This window comes from Camponotus vicinus, unplaced genomic scaffold (genome assembly GCF_025532165.1).
Source record: "Camponotus vicinus isolate PSW18456_S1 unplaced genomic scaffold, iyCamVici1.0 SCAF_6, whole genome shotgun sequence".
Taxonomy (NCBI): domain Eukaryota; kingdom Metazoa; phylum Arthropoda; class Insecta; order Hymenoptera; family Formicidae; genus Camponotus; species Camponotus vicinus.
The window spans coordinates 17,683,610-17,700,383 of record NW_028141978.1 but is presented as its reverse complement, the minus strand read 5'-3'; the positions used below and the strand labels follow the sequence as shown (position 1 = coordinate 17,700,383).

Genomic DNA, 16,774 nt, shown 5'->3' with positions numbered 1-16,774 from the left:
AGTCTCATTAACGACTCAATTTTCCCGATCTTTAGGCTTTATTCTTTCGCTCGCTCACTTAGTCGACAGCAATAAGTTTGAAAAGAGGCTGAACATTTGAGCGAGAGCAATCCCGAAATCTGCGAAGATGAGAAATTGTCGCCCGCGACGAGCGCGATCGATTCGCTCGGAATTCGATCGTCGGACGTCGCTTCGCTTCTTTTCGGCGTAACGCTTTCTATCTACGCGAAACCCTCGAATTTCGACACTTTCTCAATCTATTATGCACCGCGACACACTCAAACGTACGACAAATACCACGCAATAAACGCGATTCCTACTAGTATCAAGAGCGACAAGGACAGCACGACTTTTGCCACGTCGTCACACGCATACGGTCACACGCTCACATAGACGCTAATTGCAGACGAAAATTGCCCGGAGATCGATTGCGGGGATGTCTTACGCGGTTTCGACAACTCTTTTCGACAGCACGGATAGCGAACGCATTCCCCGCGATTTACCGCGCACGTGGTCGATATGCGAGAGCCGGTCACTACGCGTTTTACGACACCCCGAATCCCGGAGAGAGACGAACGGTTCCTTATCATCTACGGCCTACGTTACGATCGTCCTTGATGCCTCGGTCGCTTGTCTCCGGTCGCCCGAAATACACGAAAATCGCGAGCTCGGTACAATGCCCGAGCGACAACGAGACACAAAATGGCGACGGCGACAGAGCGGCCGGTCCGCGGACGGAATCGCGTACGTGGCTTACAAAATAGCGATGGGCAACCTCACCGATACTCGCTCCCGTAGACAGGGGATGATCCTCGGTCTCGTCCTCTCGGCTTGATCTACTCGGCGACAACACACTATGTACGACACGATACGTTTAGCAAAACGACTACAAGCTGAGAGCGCCCGCACCAGAATGATTCCCTGGATCTCGCGATCCAGGGTCGATAGCGGCGTCAATTCTGCGCGCAGGGGTGCGCGGATTTGCAGCCAATAGCGCCGCGACACGCGATGTATTACTGCGCCCCGCGACAACGCCGTATCGGGGGCCGGAACGGCCCCGATAATTTAAAATTCCGAATCTTGGTGACCCTGTTATCCGCGATCTTCCGGATGCCGGTCCTTTGTCCTCCGTCCTTGGAGGGTGGCGCCGATCCGGTCCGGTTATTTCGGCTCAAGACAGCTGTTTCTTGGCTGTTTTCCCTCCGTTATTTGCAGGGGGCTAAATCCACCCGCGATTCTGTGCTACCCTGTTCCTCCGGCGCCTTCCCCGTTCTCCCATCGGAGGTAGGAAATGTCGTATCGGCTGATTCCTCTTGGGCCTCTTCCGGTTTCCCTCCGGCGGGTTGCCCGTCGTACAAAAATGATACAAAAAAAAAGTAAATTAATACTAGCGCGAAAAAGGATAGTGGCTCCGGAGATCTCGATACGGCTCTCGCAATCTTTTTCCTGGCGCGGCCGCTCGGCTCGCGCCCCGTCAAGATTTCCGGGGCGGGTGGACGCGCGTCGGGACGGCAACGTCACAACATACATACGTACATACATACGTATATACATACGTGTATACACACACACGCACGTGTGTATATATATATATATATATATACATATATATATACATCTTTATTATTTAGAACTTTTATTCTTAAGAAATGTGTAGGATTTATATTGAAAATAACATCAAACTTTCTTTCTCTTTAAATATATAAATTATTTATTAATAGTCTGGTAAAAAATATCTTATTTTCAAGTATAGTCATATTATGAATAAATTTCTATATATTGTATATAGCTATTTTTAGTGTAAATCTCGATATATATATATATACAGGGTGATCCAGAACAAACGTTTGTCTTTAAAAAAATAAATTGTCGAGTCTATTCTAAGACGATTTTCCCTTTACCAAAATTGTCTACGAGGCTTAGTTTTTAAATTATTAAATAAAATAGTTTGCGAATTACGGAACGAGTACAAGAGGTAGATAGGGACGGCGCAACTCACCGTCCGATACAGGCGATCATGTGGGGCGCTCGACGCGATCAGCTGATTGCTGCACACGATGAGTGTAACAATCAGTGTGTGTGTGTGTGTGTGTGTGTGTGTGTGTGTGTGTGTGTGTGTGTGTGTGTGTGTGTGTGTAGTGTATTTATACACGCGTATCCACACATGCACCGTACTCTCTCTCTTTCTCTTTCTCTTTCTCTCTCTCTCTCCCTCTTTCTCTCTCACTCTCTCACTCACTCACTCACTTATTCTTACCTTAATAATGAGATTCTTCATACTGCTGATAAATAGCAGTGCCCAGTGTGTTGCACGATAATAATCGTTGTCGACGAGACGTCGTTTCTTCGACACGCAGTCTAACACATCGTCAAATAAGCGAAGTTTTTTCTTTCATCACTTTCGACACTTTTACAAATTTACTCGCGCATTTAATCACTCACGATTGATAAAAGGAGGAATTTACCAACGGTTACGGTACGAATTTATAAACGGTTAACGCATTTAATTATTAATTACACACTCGATTAACGAAACGCGTTAACAGAACGATACTCGATGCAAAGCGCGCGACGCGACGACCGACGACAAGCAGGTCAGATTAGTACTAGCGCCTCTAGCGCTGCCAAACATAAACGTGTAGCATTACGCGCTAGTACTAACCTGACCTGCTTGTCGTCGGTCGTCGCGTCGCGCGCTTTGCATCGAGTATCGCGTTCTGTTAACGCGTTTCTTTAATCGAGTGTGTAATTAATAATTAAATGCGTTAACCGTTTATTAAATTCGTACCGTAACCATTGGTAAATTCCTCCTTTTATCAATCGTGAGTGATTAAGTGCGCGAGTAAATTTGTAAAAGTGTCGAAAGTGATGAAAGAAAAAACTTCGCTTATTTGACGATGTGTTAGACTGCGTGTCGAAGAAACGACGTCTCGTCGACGACGATTATTATCGTGCAACACACTGGGCACTGCTATTTATCAGCAGTATGAAGAATCTCATTATTAAGGTAAGAATAAGTGAGTGAGTGAGTGAGAGAGTGAGAGAGAAAGAGGGAGAGAGAGAGAGAGAAAGAGAGAGAGTATGGTGCATGTGTGGATACGCGTGTATAAATACACCACACACACACACACACTGATTGTTACACTCATCGTGTGCAGCAATCAGCTGATCGCGTCGAGCGCCCCACATCATCGCCTGTATCGGACGGTGAGTTGCGCCGTCCCTGTCTACCTCTTGTACTCGTTCCGTAATTCGCAAACTATTTTATTTAATAATTTAAAAACTAAGCCTCGTAGACAATTTTGGTAAAGGGAAAATCGTCTTAGAATAGACTCGACAATTTATTTTTTTAAAGACAAACGTTTGTTCTGGATCACACTGTGTATATATATATATATATATATATATATATATACAGGGTGTTCCCGGGTTAAATGGCCAAACTTAAAATATAAATTTGGGACCTCAAAACAAGCAAAAATTTCCTCTGGAAGTTTACTCGCAAACGCTTCGTTCAAGAGATATCGACTTGTTAAGTTACAGAACCATAGGAATGAATAATACCGAAATATTTCTGTTTTGTCTTTGTTTTGAAGATTGAAGGTCATTCATAGGTTTCTGTTTTTTACAAACAGAATCGATTTCGCGCAGTGTACCAAGTAATTGTTAGTTCATTGAATACTTTCGTGGAGTAAAGTAGTACAATATGCCTCGTACATATTCGAATAGTGAATATGCTGATATCGTATATTTAATAATTATAAATTTTGGTTACTGTAAAGCAATAAAAAAAGCAATAAAAAAGATAAACCTAGATTATTTCGATATTATTCATTCCTGTGGTTCTATAACTTAACAAGTCGATATCTCTTGAACGAAGCGTTTGCGAGTAAACTTCCAGAGGAAATTTTTGCTTGTTTTGAAGTCCCAATTTTATATTTTAAGTTTGGCCATTTAACCCGGAAACACCCTGTATATATATATATATATATATATATATATATATATATATATGTCTAAGGGATGTTGCAGGAATCTTTTACATAATATATTGTATATTTCCAGGACCTTTGGCTATTGCCAGGTCGGACCTGGATCTTTTTTTAATCTAATGTACACTTCCAGGTCCGACCTGGTATTACACATGTTATCGATGAAAAAATAAAATTTAACGAAAACTAGAAATTTATTCTAATTTCATTAAAATCATGACATCATCAGATTAAATATTCATATGTTTAACTTCTCATGTCGTCCTTTATGTACAAAATAATTTTTTTTTCCAAATTTTCAACTTTTTGTTAATCATAATGTAATATGTATATTTTCGGGACACATGCCGCAGTTATATGGACATTTTAGGGACCATGTATATATTATGTTTCAAATTAGCAAAATGACATAAAACATTAATGTTATACACATTTATTTTACAAAAATATATTATCTTCACCTTAAAATCTGTGAAAATTGTGTGCTTTATCTTCACCTTAAATTCTGTGAAAATTGTGTGCTTTTAATAGAAAATATTACAAAGTTTATATTTATTCATTTCATCATTTTAGCATATCAAAACATTAATTTAACAAAAATTAGTTCATTGACGTAATTATGTAGTTGAAAACTAACAATTTCAGTGAAAAATGTACTATGATAATGATTCTGTCATAAATTATGTTTCAAGAATCTCTCGTCTTATATCGCTAAAAATAAAACAAAAATCTCATGTAAAGTACGTAAAATGTCTTTATATTCAAATCTGGACGTTAATCAGGACGTGAATATGTATTATATCAACGGTCCCGCCAATAACAAAAATTGGCGCCAAGAAAATTGCTTGCGTTTTTTACGAAAAGATTTCCACTATTCCATCGTTTTAACATATTATATATTAGTATCCATTATTATTAATAAAATCAGTTCATTGACGTAATTCCGTATTTGAAAATTAATAATTTTAGTGAAAAATGTACTACGCTCCTGATTTAGACGTAAATTATGTTTCGAGAAATAAAATATACGTTAAATGTCATTATATTCAAATCTGGATGTTAATCAGGACGTGAATATATATTATATCAACGGTCCCGCCAATAACAAAAATTGGCGCCAAGAAAACTGCTTGCATTTTTTCGGAAAGATTCTTACTATTTCATCGTTTTAACATATTATATGTTAGTGTCTATTATTATTTAACAAAATTAGCTCATTGACATTAATTATGTATTTGAAATATAATATTTTCAGTGAAAAATGTACTACGCTCCTGATTTTGTCAAAAATTATGTTTCGAGAATCTATTCTCTTATATCGCGAAAAATAAAACAAAAATCTAATGAAATGTACATAAAATGTCATTATTTTCAAATCTAGACGTTAATCGGACGTGAATATGTATTATATCAGTGGTCCCGCTAATAACAAAAATTTGGCGCCAACAAAATTGCTTGCGTTTTTTCAGAAAGATTCTCATTATTTCATCGTTTTAACATATTATATGTTAGTGTCTATTATTATTTAACAAAATCAGTTCATTGACATTAATTATGTATTTGAAAAATAACAATTTCAGTGAAAAATGTACTACGCTTCTGATTTTGTCATAAATTATGTTTGGAGAATCTATTCTCTTATGTCGCTAAAAATAAAAAAAAAATCTAATGAAATGTACGTAAGTAGTGAGTCTAGGCCGGTTCTAACCCAGGGGCTCCGAGGGAGGGTGAGGGGCGAGGGGGAACCGGCGGGGGGGGTGACGTCACGCGGGGTGACGTCACGCGGGAGGGTGACGTCACGGGGGATGACGTCACGCGGGGGGGGGGGGGGACGTCACGCGGGGGATGATGACGTCACGTGCGGGGGATGATGACGTCACGCGGGGATGATGACGTCACGTGCGGGGGATGATGACATCACGTGCGGGGGATGATGACGTCACGTGCGGGGGATGATGACGTCACGTGCGGGGGATGATGACGTCACGCGGGGATGATGACGTCACGTGCGGGGGATGATGACATCACGTGCGGGGGATGATGACGTCACGTGCGGGGAGTGACGTCACGCGCGGGTAGGGGGGAGGTCCGCGGCGCGACCGGTGGACGAGGGGGTCCGCGCGGGGAAGGGGGGGATCCGCGGCGCGAGCGATGGACGAGGGGGTCCGCGCGGGAAGGGGGGATCCGCGGCGTGAGCGATGGACGAGGGGATCCGCGCGGGAAGGGGGGATCCGCGGCGTGAGCGATGGACGAGGGGGTCCGCGCGGGTAGGGGGGATCCGCGGCGCGACCGATGAACGAGGGGGTCCGCGCGGGAAGGGGGGATCCGCGGCGGGCCCGCGATGTGTCCACGTCTGAGAAGGACGGTGCACTGGTTTGAAAAGGATAGCGTAAAGTGTGTGAAGAGGACAGTGCGACAAGGATGGCATCAAGTGTGACAAGGACGACATCAACATACGACAAGGATGACGTCAACGTGGAACAAGGACGACGCATTGTAAGATGCTGCATAGGTGGGAGAAGGACGACGCAAAGGTAAGTGAGTGATAGCGATGAGCATATGAATGAGAGAGAACGATAATATCGCGAAGAGAACGCATACGAAAGAGAACGATAATAGTTAAGATAACGCGTGCGAGCGAGAACGAAGATATCGCGAGACTTACAACTAACGCGAGACTTATTGTTAGAACGATAGCGCGTACGAAAGAGAGAGAGAGAGAACGATAAATTCTTACAACTAGCGCAAGAGAGACGCAAAGGATGGGAGCGCAAAGAGAGGCGCGTAAATAAATACATTTCTTTTTTTTTTTAAATTAAAATATAAAATTTATTTAAATGTGTGCGTGTACTATACAATTTTGTGTGTGTGTGTGTGTGTGTGTGTGTGTATGTGTGCGCTTAATATATAATAATATATGATATAAAATTAAAAAAAATAATAATAATAATATAAGAAATAAAATTTAAAAAAATATATAAGGGGGAGGGGGAGTGCGCCGGGCTAAGGAGGAGGCCGCTCCTAGAATGCTAAGGGGTCGATGTGCCGGGCTGAGTGGAGCCGCTCCTGGAACAGAAAAAGACATTTGAATAGTTTTTAATAATTTATTTTAGAACTTTTGATATATTATAAATTGAAAGTTACTTACAATACTTTCCATGGCATTTTCCATTCACCGTTATACAATACACACAATTTATATTTTGATGCAGGTTTGGATTCACATATCTGTTTATCCTCTCGTCGACCATTCATATCATCGCGTAAACTCTAAAATCAAACATATTAATTTTATGTTTTAAATTTATTACACATCGACAAAAATATTTTACCTTCAACATTTCCAATTTCCGCCGTAGTATATTCTCATGATCATCTTTCAATTTTTCAAAATCTTCTATTAATTCGAGATTTTCACGCAGTTTGTTTCCAATACAATTTACTTTAGAATGATTAGGTTCTATATTGAAACATTTACATCCATGATATTTTGCAAAATCTCGCGCACATATTTCTCGAGCTAGAAGAAATGTCCTCAACGAATTTGTGCGAGGTTTTTCCAAGCCGAGCTCTTGATGTCTTATAAACTGAACGATTGAAGTTTCTAGATTCTTCTTTGAAAGTTGTTCCCGCTCGTATTGAAGTAATTCTTCATCATCACTAGTCCGAAAACGGAAATCAGGTTTCCCATCGGATGATCCCTCCTCCATTTCTCTCTCCTCTCTCTCTCTCTCTCCATCTCATCCATTTCTCTCTCTCTTTCCATCCAATAATCATCATCATCCGTATCGTCATCGATGATAATAACATCGTCTTCAGCCATTGCACTAACGTAACACAAGACTAACGAAACACAGAACAACGAAAGAAATAATATTCTAATGTCGCAGACTCCTCTTCATTATATATCTTTTAATATCTTTTGTCTCATTCCAACTAGAGCATCACGTCTCATCTACCTCAGCATTTCTCTACATCTTTAGCGGAGCGTGTTGAGAAAAGTATAACTATTCTTATTTGTATGGAAGGAAAGAATTAAAATCATAGATGGAATAAAAATAATTATTTATTGCACGCATCGTAAAGAATATCATTTACAGCACATGTTAATAATTCGCAATCGATTATTGATTCACTGTTAAAGACGTCACTATCACGTATCGTTTTTACAGCATCGCATACAGTAGTAATATTGTTACGTCGTAAAACAGTTTCAAATTGTTTAAATTTTTCATTTACGAGATACGTATTCTCACATAACCAATTGTGCATATGATCGATACAATTTTCAAAATTAAATAAATGTAATAATGTCAGTGGTTTCATGTACAAAGAATTGTCACATAATGTGAGTTTTACAATTTTCGATTGATACATTTCAATCGATAAATCTCCAATCTTTAATGGGAGAGCAGTCGATTGTAGAAATTGTTCAATGTCTGCTTGCTTCTGCATCAACAAATTCCATGTTGAAAAAGGCAACACTATTTGATTACCTCGATTATCACCGAGAATCAGTTCCACGTACGACACAGCTCCAACGCTTATTCCAATGTCCAAATACTTGTACGACGTTGGGGTTAGAGCATATCTTCTTCCAAGTATGCGAGTCGCACGACGAGGCTGAATGCTATAAAAATATAAATAATTAGATCAATATTTAAAAAAATTAATAAATAAAATTTTTAAACGATCGAAACTTACGTGTCACATTTTTGCTTCTTACGCGGTGGAGTTTCACCGTTTCGAATCGGAACGTAAAAATTCATATCGATTTCTTCAGCGAACCTTTCACACGCGCGAATGATGCAATACTGATCGTATTAAAATTAATATCAATTCAAATAGTATCGCAAATTGCGATGTAGAGGGGATTATTGCTGACACGACATTTTAATTTCATCTAAAATTTTGTCGCGCCGATGTACGGCTGCGATGACATCATCATCCCCAGAACAAAGATTTAGCTGAATTCGCTAAAATCGAGCGGCGATGTACGGCTGCTCCTGATGCAATCACGTCAGATTTTTCAAATGTACGTGACAAAACGTGAAATTTTCAAGGTTAAAATGCACATCGGAACAAAGATTAACCGTCAAGGTTAAAACGCACATCACCCCTAGACAAAGATTTAGCTGAATGTGCTAAAATCAAGCGCCGATGTACGGCTGCTCCTGATGCAATCACGTCAGATTTTTTCAAATGTATGTGACAAAACGCGAAATTATCAAGGTCAAATTGCAGACGCTACTCCGGGGAATTTTTTAAGATGAAATCATTCTAGAATGTTCGATGTCAGCTGAATGCGCTAAAATGGAGCGCCGATGTACTGCTGCTCCCGGTGCAACCACATCAGATTTTTCAAATGTACGTGACAAAACGTGAAATTTTCAAGGTTAAGATGCGCATCGGAACAAAGATTAACCGTCAAGGTTAAAACGCACATCACCCCTAGACAAAGATTTAGCTGAATGTGCTAAAATCAAGCGCCGATTTACGACTGCTCCCGATGCAACCACGTTAGATTTTTCAAATGTATGTGACAAAACGCGAAATTATCAAGGTTAAATTGCAGACGCTACTCCGGGGAATTTTTTAAGATGAAATCATTCTAGAATGTTCGATGATATGCATGAGACAGTATATAAATCATGATAAAGAGGCACACCCCGCCAGTAGCTAAAGTACATCCGGAACTATCATTGGGAAGCGCATTTCGCAAGTCTGATACAATATGGAGGAACAAAATTTGCGAGAGCAATCCACTTTGGTGAATTCATTGGAAGACTACATTGTGTGGGAGCAACGATGTGATACATATATCGAGTCGTTGGAAGAGCAAAGTCGCATCAAGCGACCGCGATTATCGATCGGATATCGACAATCGCTGATTGCTCGGATCGCGCGCCTCGAAGGGTTGAAAAATTCGGTACGTGGACGTTTCGTACACACGGGTGCCGGATGTATCACGCGTCAAAATGGACCTGTGTGGCGCGAGATTGATACGGCGTTCGAGAGCCGCATATTAACTGGTGCAGTGATAAATTATAATCACATCGAACCGTGCCAATTTCTCGATGACGCCAAAGACATTGTGTTGGAACATGTGAAGGATGTTATGAAAAAACATTATAATGTGAAAGTGAACACAATATTTAACGGTGAATTTGTGGCTGGGGATAAACGCGCCAATAAAAGTATAAACACGAAAAACTATGAACTCTTTCGCACATCCGATTTACGCGAGTGGTACGAACGGCGTGTTATCGAACCCACCCTAGCGTTTCTGGAAGAGTTTCAGGAACGCGACAGCGGGTGGGCTTTGTCGCGAATATTAAATTTAACTGTAAATATAAATAAGTATAATCCTTTGCGTGCGGGATGTCATATTAAGTTACCGCGGGAGATTATGTTGAAAAGAGCGGTGATTAACGTACAATCAAAGGACAATGCATGTTTCGCGTGGGCAGTGGTCGCCGCCCTATACCCCGCCGAAAGAAAGGCGGAACGGGAATCATCGTACCCGCATTACACGACAGTGCTGAATCTCCGGGACATTGAGTTTCCAGTGACTGTGAACCAAATAAAAAATTTTGAACTTGCCAATAACATTTCTATAAATGTGTACAGCATCGAAGACAAGAACAGCATTGTCCCGATGCGTCTTTCGCAGCAGAAGCGGGACAAGCATATCAACTTGCTGTACATTGAAGACGACAACAGCGTCGGACATTTTGCATGGATTAAGAATTTATCCCGACTCGTGAGCTCACAATTGAGCAAAAAGGAGCACAAGAAATATATCTGCGACCGGTAAGTTTAATTTATATTATTTGAATAATTATAAGTTATGTAGCAAATTGTATATAAATCTTTAAAAAATTTTTCTTTTACAGATGCTTACATTACTTTGATTCGGACGCCAAGTTGCAGTCGCATACAGTCGACTGTGGAAAGATGAATGATTGCGCTGTCCGATTGCCGAGCGATAAGGACAAGTGGCTCGAGTTCAATAACTTTAATCGGAAGGAGCGGCTTCCATTTGTGGTCTACGCTGACTTGGAATGCGTTCTGGCCAAGATGGATGAAGAGAAAAACGTATATCAACATCATCAAGTATTTAGTATAGCTTACTATGTACATTGTTCATACGACGAATCTTTATCGGCGTACCATTCGCGTCGTAGCGCCGATTGTATAGCATGGTTCGCCGAAGACCTCAAAAATTTAGCGTTACGTGTAAAAAATATTTTAAAAACAAATGTCCCCATGGTAAATTTGACGTCCGAAGAGTGGGAAAAATTCCATAGCGCCACTCAATGTCATATATGTGAAAAACCGTTCGTGGAAGACGATACACGCGTTCGCGATCATTGCCATCTGACCGGGCGGTACAGAGGTCCAGCACACTCAAATTGCAATTTAAATTATAAAGAATCTTTTTGTATTCCCATAGTTTTTCATAATTTATCCGGTTACGATTCACACTTTATTATCGAGGAAATAGCCACATTCGAAGGGAAAATCGAGTTACTTCCGATAACAAAAGAGAAATATATTTCGTTCACAAAAGATGTTTGTATGGATGAAGAATCAAAAAATCATATAAAATTACGTTTCATCGATTCATTCAAATTTCTCGCATCGAGTCTCAACAAATTGGCATCGTTTTTGGATAAAGACAAACTCAAAATTTTAAAATCAGAATATCAAAATTTATCAACAGAAAATTTCAATTTGTTAACGCGGAAAGGTGTATTTCCGTATGAATACATCGACTCGGTAGATAGGTTGCAAGATACGTGTTTACCACCGCGCGAATCATTTTACAGTTCCTTGACCGGTGACACTGTATCCGAGACCGATTACGCGCACGCCGAGAACATCTGGACCAGTGTTCCGATTAGGGATTCCCTCTACGCGCATGTGCGGCAATACGCTGTCAGTGAAGTACCTTATACTAATAAAAAAGGGCACCGTTACCCAGCTATATAAAAACGTTTGAAAAAATTATAGATAAAAATATGTATGTGTGTATAAAGACGTTATCTATATATATATATATATATATAATTTAATTATTTTATACATATTAATTATTATAAAGGATAAAAGGAAAGAGGAAAAGGTTATATATTCTTTAAATAAAACACTATTTACAAAATAAAACAAAAATATTTTATTTGGCAGACATCTCAAAGAATACCAACATTTGTTGCAAGGGTAAGGAAAACTGCCAAAAACCTTACCAGTATTCATATAACAACAAAAAATTTCTTAATTAATAAATAATACTGACAATAATAAAATATAAATATAAAATTAAAATCTGAAATTAAAACTAAAAATTGCACAAATATTAGGTACTGAAACACAAATATAATATCACAGTTAAAATAAACATTTCATCATATTGCTAATAATAAAAAATAAAATAAAACCTGAATCTAATATCTAACGTAAGTCTAATAAAAAAAAATTGCACAAATAGCAGGTACTAAAACACAAATAATATCACAGTTAAAATATTACAGTTAAAATAAACATGTTATCATATTGTTAATAATAAAAAATAAAATAAAATCTGAATCTAATATCTAACGTAAATCTAATACAACAAAATAAAATAAAAACTGAAAACATAACAGCATGAGAGTCATTATGGTTAGATGTATAAAATTAATTATATAAAAAAAATTATATAAAAAACATAATATAAAAATAAAGGTATATTAAGAACCATCACATGAATTGCCTGGTTTTGCATATAAATTTTGCGGATTGTGTAGTTTTAAATGTTCGGAATCTACATCAAAATTAGTACAATTAATGCCTTTAGCTTGAAAACTTGATCTTATTGTACATATCGCGGAAACAGTCTTGTTTGATAATCGATTTCTTTTTTTATTTTTAACATCATTAACAATAGAAAAAATTCGTTCGGCTTCTGCATTTGAGTGTGGAAAAGAAAGGACTGTTTCGACTAATGACTCTAAATTTGGAAACATTTTCTCGTCGTTAAAATTTTTAAATTCTAATATTTTTTTCCACATTAAATCTATTTCAAAAGACTCTAATTCTTTTTTTTCTTCATTATTAAAAACGGATGGTAAAATTGTCCACTCGAAAGCTAATTGTGTCACATCAATGTGCCCTATACGCGTTGCTATTAAAGTTAAGTCTTTAAATTGGATTCTACTTTCATCGTAAAGCGCAATTTTCGGCTGTAAAAACATTAATTGTTGAAAAACAATATCATTGTACGGCAAACGTTTTAACATTTCGCGAATGGCAGTTATATAAAACTGTAAACAAGTTAATTTAATTTCTTGCGCGCATTCTGAAGGTAATGTTTGTAAAAAACTTTCACATTCGGGTCCAACATTAATATCATTAATATTTCGAAAATTATTTTCATCTTCTACATTAAAATCAACAATATTTTCTAAAACTTTTGAGATAACAACATTTGACGCTATTTCGCGAATTAATCGATGGCTGTTTTCGAACAAAGTATGGATCAACACTTTACGCGATTGAAAAAGAGCATTAAAGTTATTTAAAAAATTTAACGAATATTTTAAAAATAATAAATACGCTTTAATAAAATGGTCATTCAATTGACTTAAAATTATTTCCGCAGATTTTAATTTATCTTCTACCACAGCCAAAACAAAATAATTTTTTAAAACATCCCAATTATTTAATAATCTAACAATACATTTATGTAATACTAACCACCGAGTATTCGACAATTTTAAAATTTTATTTCTTTCCACGTTGAAATAATCCTGAAATTCACCTAAAATTGCGCATCTCTTTGCACTACCTGAGATATAATTAGCAATTCCTTGAAGCAAATTTTCACAAGATTCGGGAAGTTTTTCACAAGCTCTACTTGCTATAAGCGCGGATGAATGGCAAATACAATTTAATACAACAAGACTCGGAATTTCTAATTTTAAACGCGACATAAAAGAATTGTTGCATCCAATCATTACAGAGGCATTATCACTTGCCATTCCAACAATATTTTGTAAAGGAATTTTATTTTTATCAAGCATACTTTTAAAAATTTCAAAAATTTTGTTCGCGGAACAATCTGTTGCATCTAATGCTAATAGATCTAATAATTGCGTTGTTACTTTTTTTGTTAAAGGTGAAACATATTGTACAAGAACACACATAACTTTAGTTTCGGAAATATCGGTACTTTCGTCTATTAAAATGGAAAATTTTGAATTTTGAATATATTTAATAAGTTTTTGCACTTCGCGCTTTGCAATTACTTTGGTAACAATGTTTGTACATTTATCTCGAGCTAGTGAAAGATCTGACACAACTTCAGGCTCTGCACAGATATCTTTCAACAGTGGAATTAAATGATCCGCGGAATAAAAAGAAATATTATGTTCAGCAAAATATGCTGCTAATTTTATCTCTGCGCGTTTCACTTTTTCCGTATGTGACAAAACGACTCTATTATTACTGTCTAAAACATTGACATTTAAATTTTCTTTATTTATATTTAATTGTTCTAAATGTGAGACCGATTGTGAATGACGAATTAAATTTGCTTTAAAACATGTGATGGTTTTATTGCATGCAAGACATAAAGCTAAATCTTCCGTAGGATGGCGAGCTAACCATCCTTTAAAAATATTTTCATCTAACCATGATGATTGGAAATGTCTAACTCTCGATTTTTTAGCTCCTTTTCGTATAAAACCGTCCATCTTACAATTTATAATAATAAATACTTACCTTATATGATCCTATTTATCTTCTTATCGATCCTCCTATTGATCTTTCTTGTCCTCCTCCTGTCATGGCGATAGCGTCCCGCCAAAACTGTACACGTTATTACACATATGCTTATATTGCTTATTACGTTACTGTAGTCAACTGTGACGTCACGATTGCTCATGCGCAGAACCGCACATGCGCGCGCACGGAATCCCTAATCGAAACACTGATCTGGACGCGATTCTCCATTCGGACGCTAGGCGAATATAGCGACTTGTACCTTAAAATTGATGTCTTGTTATTAGCCGATATTTTCGAAAACTTTCGAGATAAATGTATCAAAAGTTACGGACTCGACCCCGCGTATTACTATACTCTCCCCGGATACACGTGGGACGCCATGTTGAAGCATACGAAAATTACGTTCGAGCTGCTTACTGACATCGACATGGTTATGTTCATCGAACGTGGTATACGCGGCGGTCTGAGTCAATGTTCGGGTAGATACGCTCGCGCTAATAACAAGTACAGAGGAGTCGTACGATCCATCGAAACCATCATCGTACCTGATGTACTTTGATGTAAATAATTTGTACGGATGGGCAATGTGTCAACCGTTGCCCTATGCCGATTTTCAATGGGTCGACGACATAACCAATTTTGACGTATCATCCATCACGCTAGATTCGCCTACAGGCTATGTCCTCGAAGTGGACCTCGAGTATCCGCAACATCTTCACGATGTGCACACTGACCTACCGTTTTGCCCGACACGCGACAAACCACCTGGCAAGCGGGAATTCAAACTGCTTGCAACGTTATATGATAAGAAGCGTTACGTGATACACTACCGCAACCTGCAGCAGTGTACGCGTCACGGTCTTCGCGTTACAAAAATACATCGAATTTTACAGTTTTCACAATCTCCCTGGCTTCGAAATTACATAGAATTAAATACACATTTTAGAACATTGGCTAAAAATGATTTCGAAAAAAATTTATATAAATTAATGAACAATGCGGTGTTTGGTAAAACGATGGAAAATGTGCGCAATCGTGTCGATGTTAAATTATTAACAAAGTGGGATGGTCGGTATGGCGCAGAGGCAATGATCGCGAAACCAAATTTCCACAGCAGAAGCGTTTTTTCAGAAAACTTAATCGCTGTGGAATTGCGTAAACTCGAGGTGAAATTCTACAAACCGATTTACGTGGGTATGTGCATACTCGACATATCCAAGACATGTTTGTACGAGTTTCATCACGAGTATATGACGCCAATGTATCGCGACAAATGCCAGGTAATGTACACCGATACGGATAGTCTCATATATCACATTGAGTGCGCGGATGTGTATGAGAATATGAAGCGCGATATCATCAGATTCGACACGAGCGATTATGCAGTAGATAATGCGTACGGTATACCGCTTGTAAATAAAGAGGTACCGGGCCTGATGAAGGACGAAAACAACGGTACCATAATGACCGAATTCGTCGGGCTCAGAGCAAAGATGTACGCGTTACGAGTGAATGGAAAAAAGGACACGAAGAAAGTTAAAGGTGTCAAGAGTAACGTTGTTGCGAGAACGATAACGTTTGACGACTACACGCGGTGTTTGAAAGAAGAAATTGAAATGACGCGTCAGCAGTCGTGTATACGATCTAAACTGCACCAAGTATACACGATCTGCGAGACGAAAATTGCTCTGAGTCCGTACGACGATAAGCGGTATATCGTACCCGAAACCACCGATACGTTACCATGGGGACATTATAGAATACCATTGTAAATAAATGTATATTTTATTTATTATTAATTGTATATTTTGTACATAACCATGTATATATTTTTATATTTAATACATTTTATATATTTTTATATTATTAAATATTTATATATTAAATTATTTATATAGTTTATATATATATTATTTTAATAAATATTTATAATACACTATTTTTATGTATCCAAGAGTTGTATGATTTATCCATTCCCAACCATTTCACGTATACGTCATCACCCTTTTCCCGCA

The 16,774-nt window shown here is 38.1% G+C and overlaps 2 protein-coding genes and 1 pseudogene across 3 annotated transcripts in view; 1 reads left to right on the top strand and 2 right to left on the bottom strand.

The window, feature by feature from the left end:
* Nucleotides 1-16,774, bottom strand: part of LOC145972934 (uncharacterized) — a 65,034-nt pseudogene that overhangs the window by 15,775 nt on the left and 32,485 nt on the right. The gene's annotated exons all lie outside the window — the stretch shown is intronic.
* On the top strand, nucleotides 9,306-10,809 carry LOC145973166 (uncharacterized). The gene is made up of 2 exons (XM_083102406.1): nucleotides 9,306-9,359; nucleotides 9,751-10,809. Exons 1-2 carry the CDS (start codon nucleotides 9,306-9,308, stop codon nucleotides 10,807-10,809), a joined length of 1,113 nt encoding a protein of 370 aa, XP_082958532.1.
* On the bottom strand, nucleotides 12,680-15,026 carry LOC145972825 (zinc finger protein 862-like). Its single transcript, XM_083101811.1, has one exon. It carries the CDS (start codon nucleotides 14,726-14,728, stop codon nucleotides 12,725-12,727), a length of 2,004 nt encoding a protein of 667 aa, XP_082957937.1. The 5' UTR covers nucleotides 14,729-15,026; the 3' UTR covers nucleotides 12,680-12,724.

Bases quoted from the DNA above. Each gene is read 5' to 3' on its own strand.
- LOC145972825 (XM_083101811.1), bottom strand. From the start codon at position 14,728: ATGGACGGTTTTATACGAAAAGGAGCTAAAAAATCGAGAGTTAGACAT.
- LOC145973166 (XM_083102406.1), top strand. From the start codon at position 9,306: ATGGAGCGCCGATGTACTGCTGCTCCCGGTGCAACCACATCAGATTTT. The intron at 9,360-9,750 runs GTACGTGACAAA...AATTTGCGAGAG, and splicing joins CCACATCAGATTTTTCAAAT to CAATCCACTTTGGTGAATTC.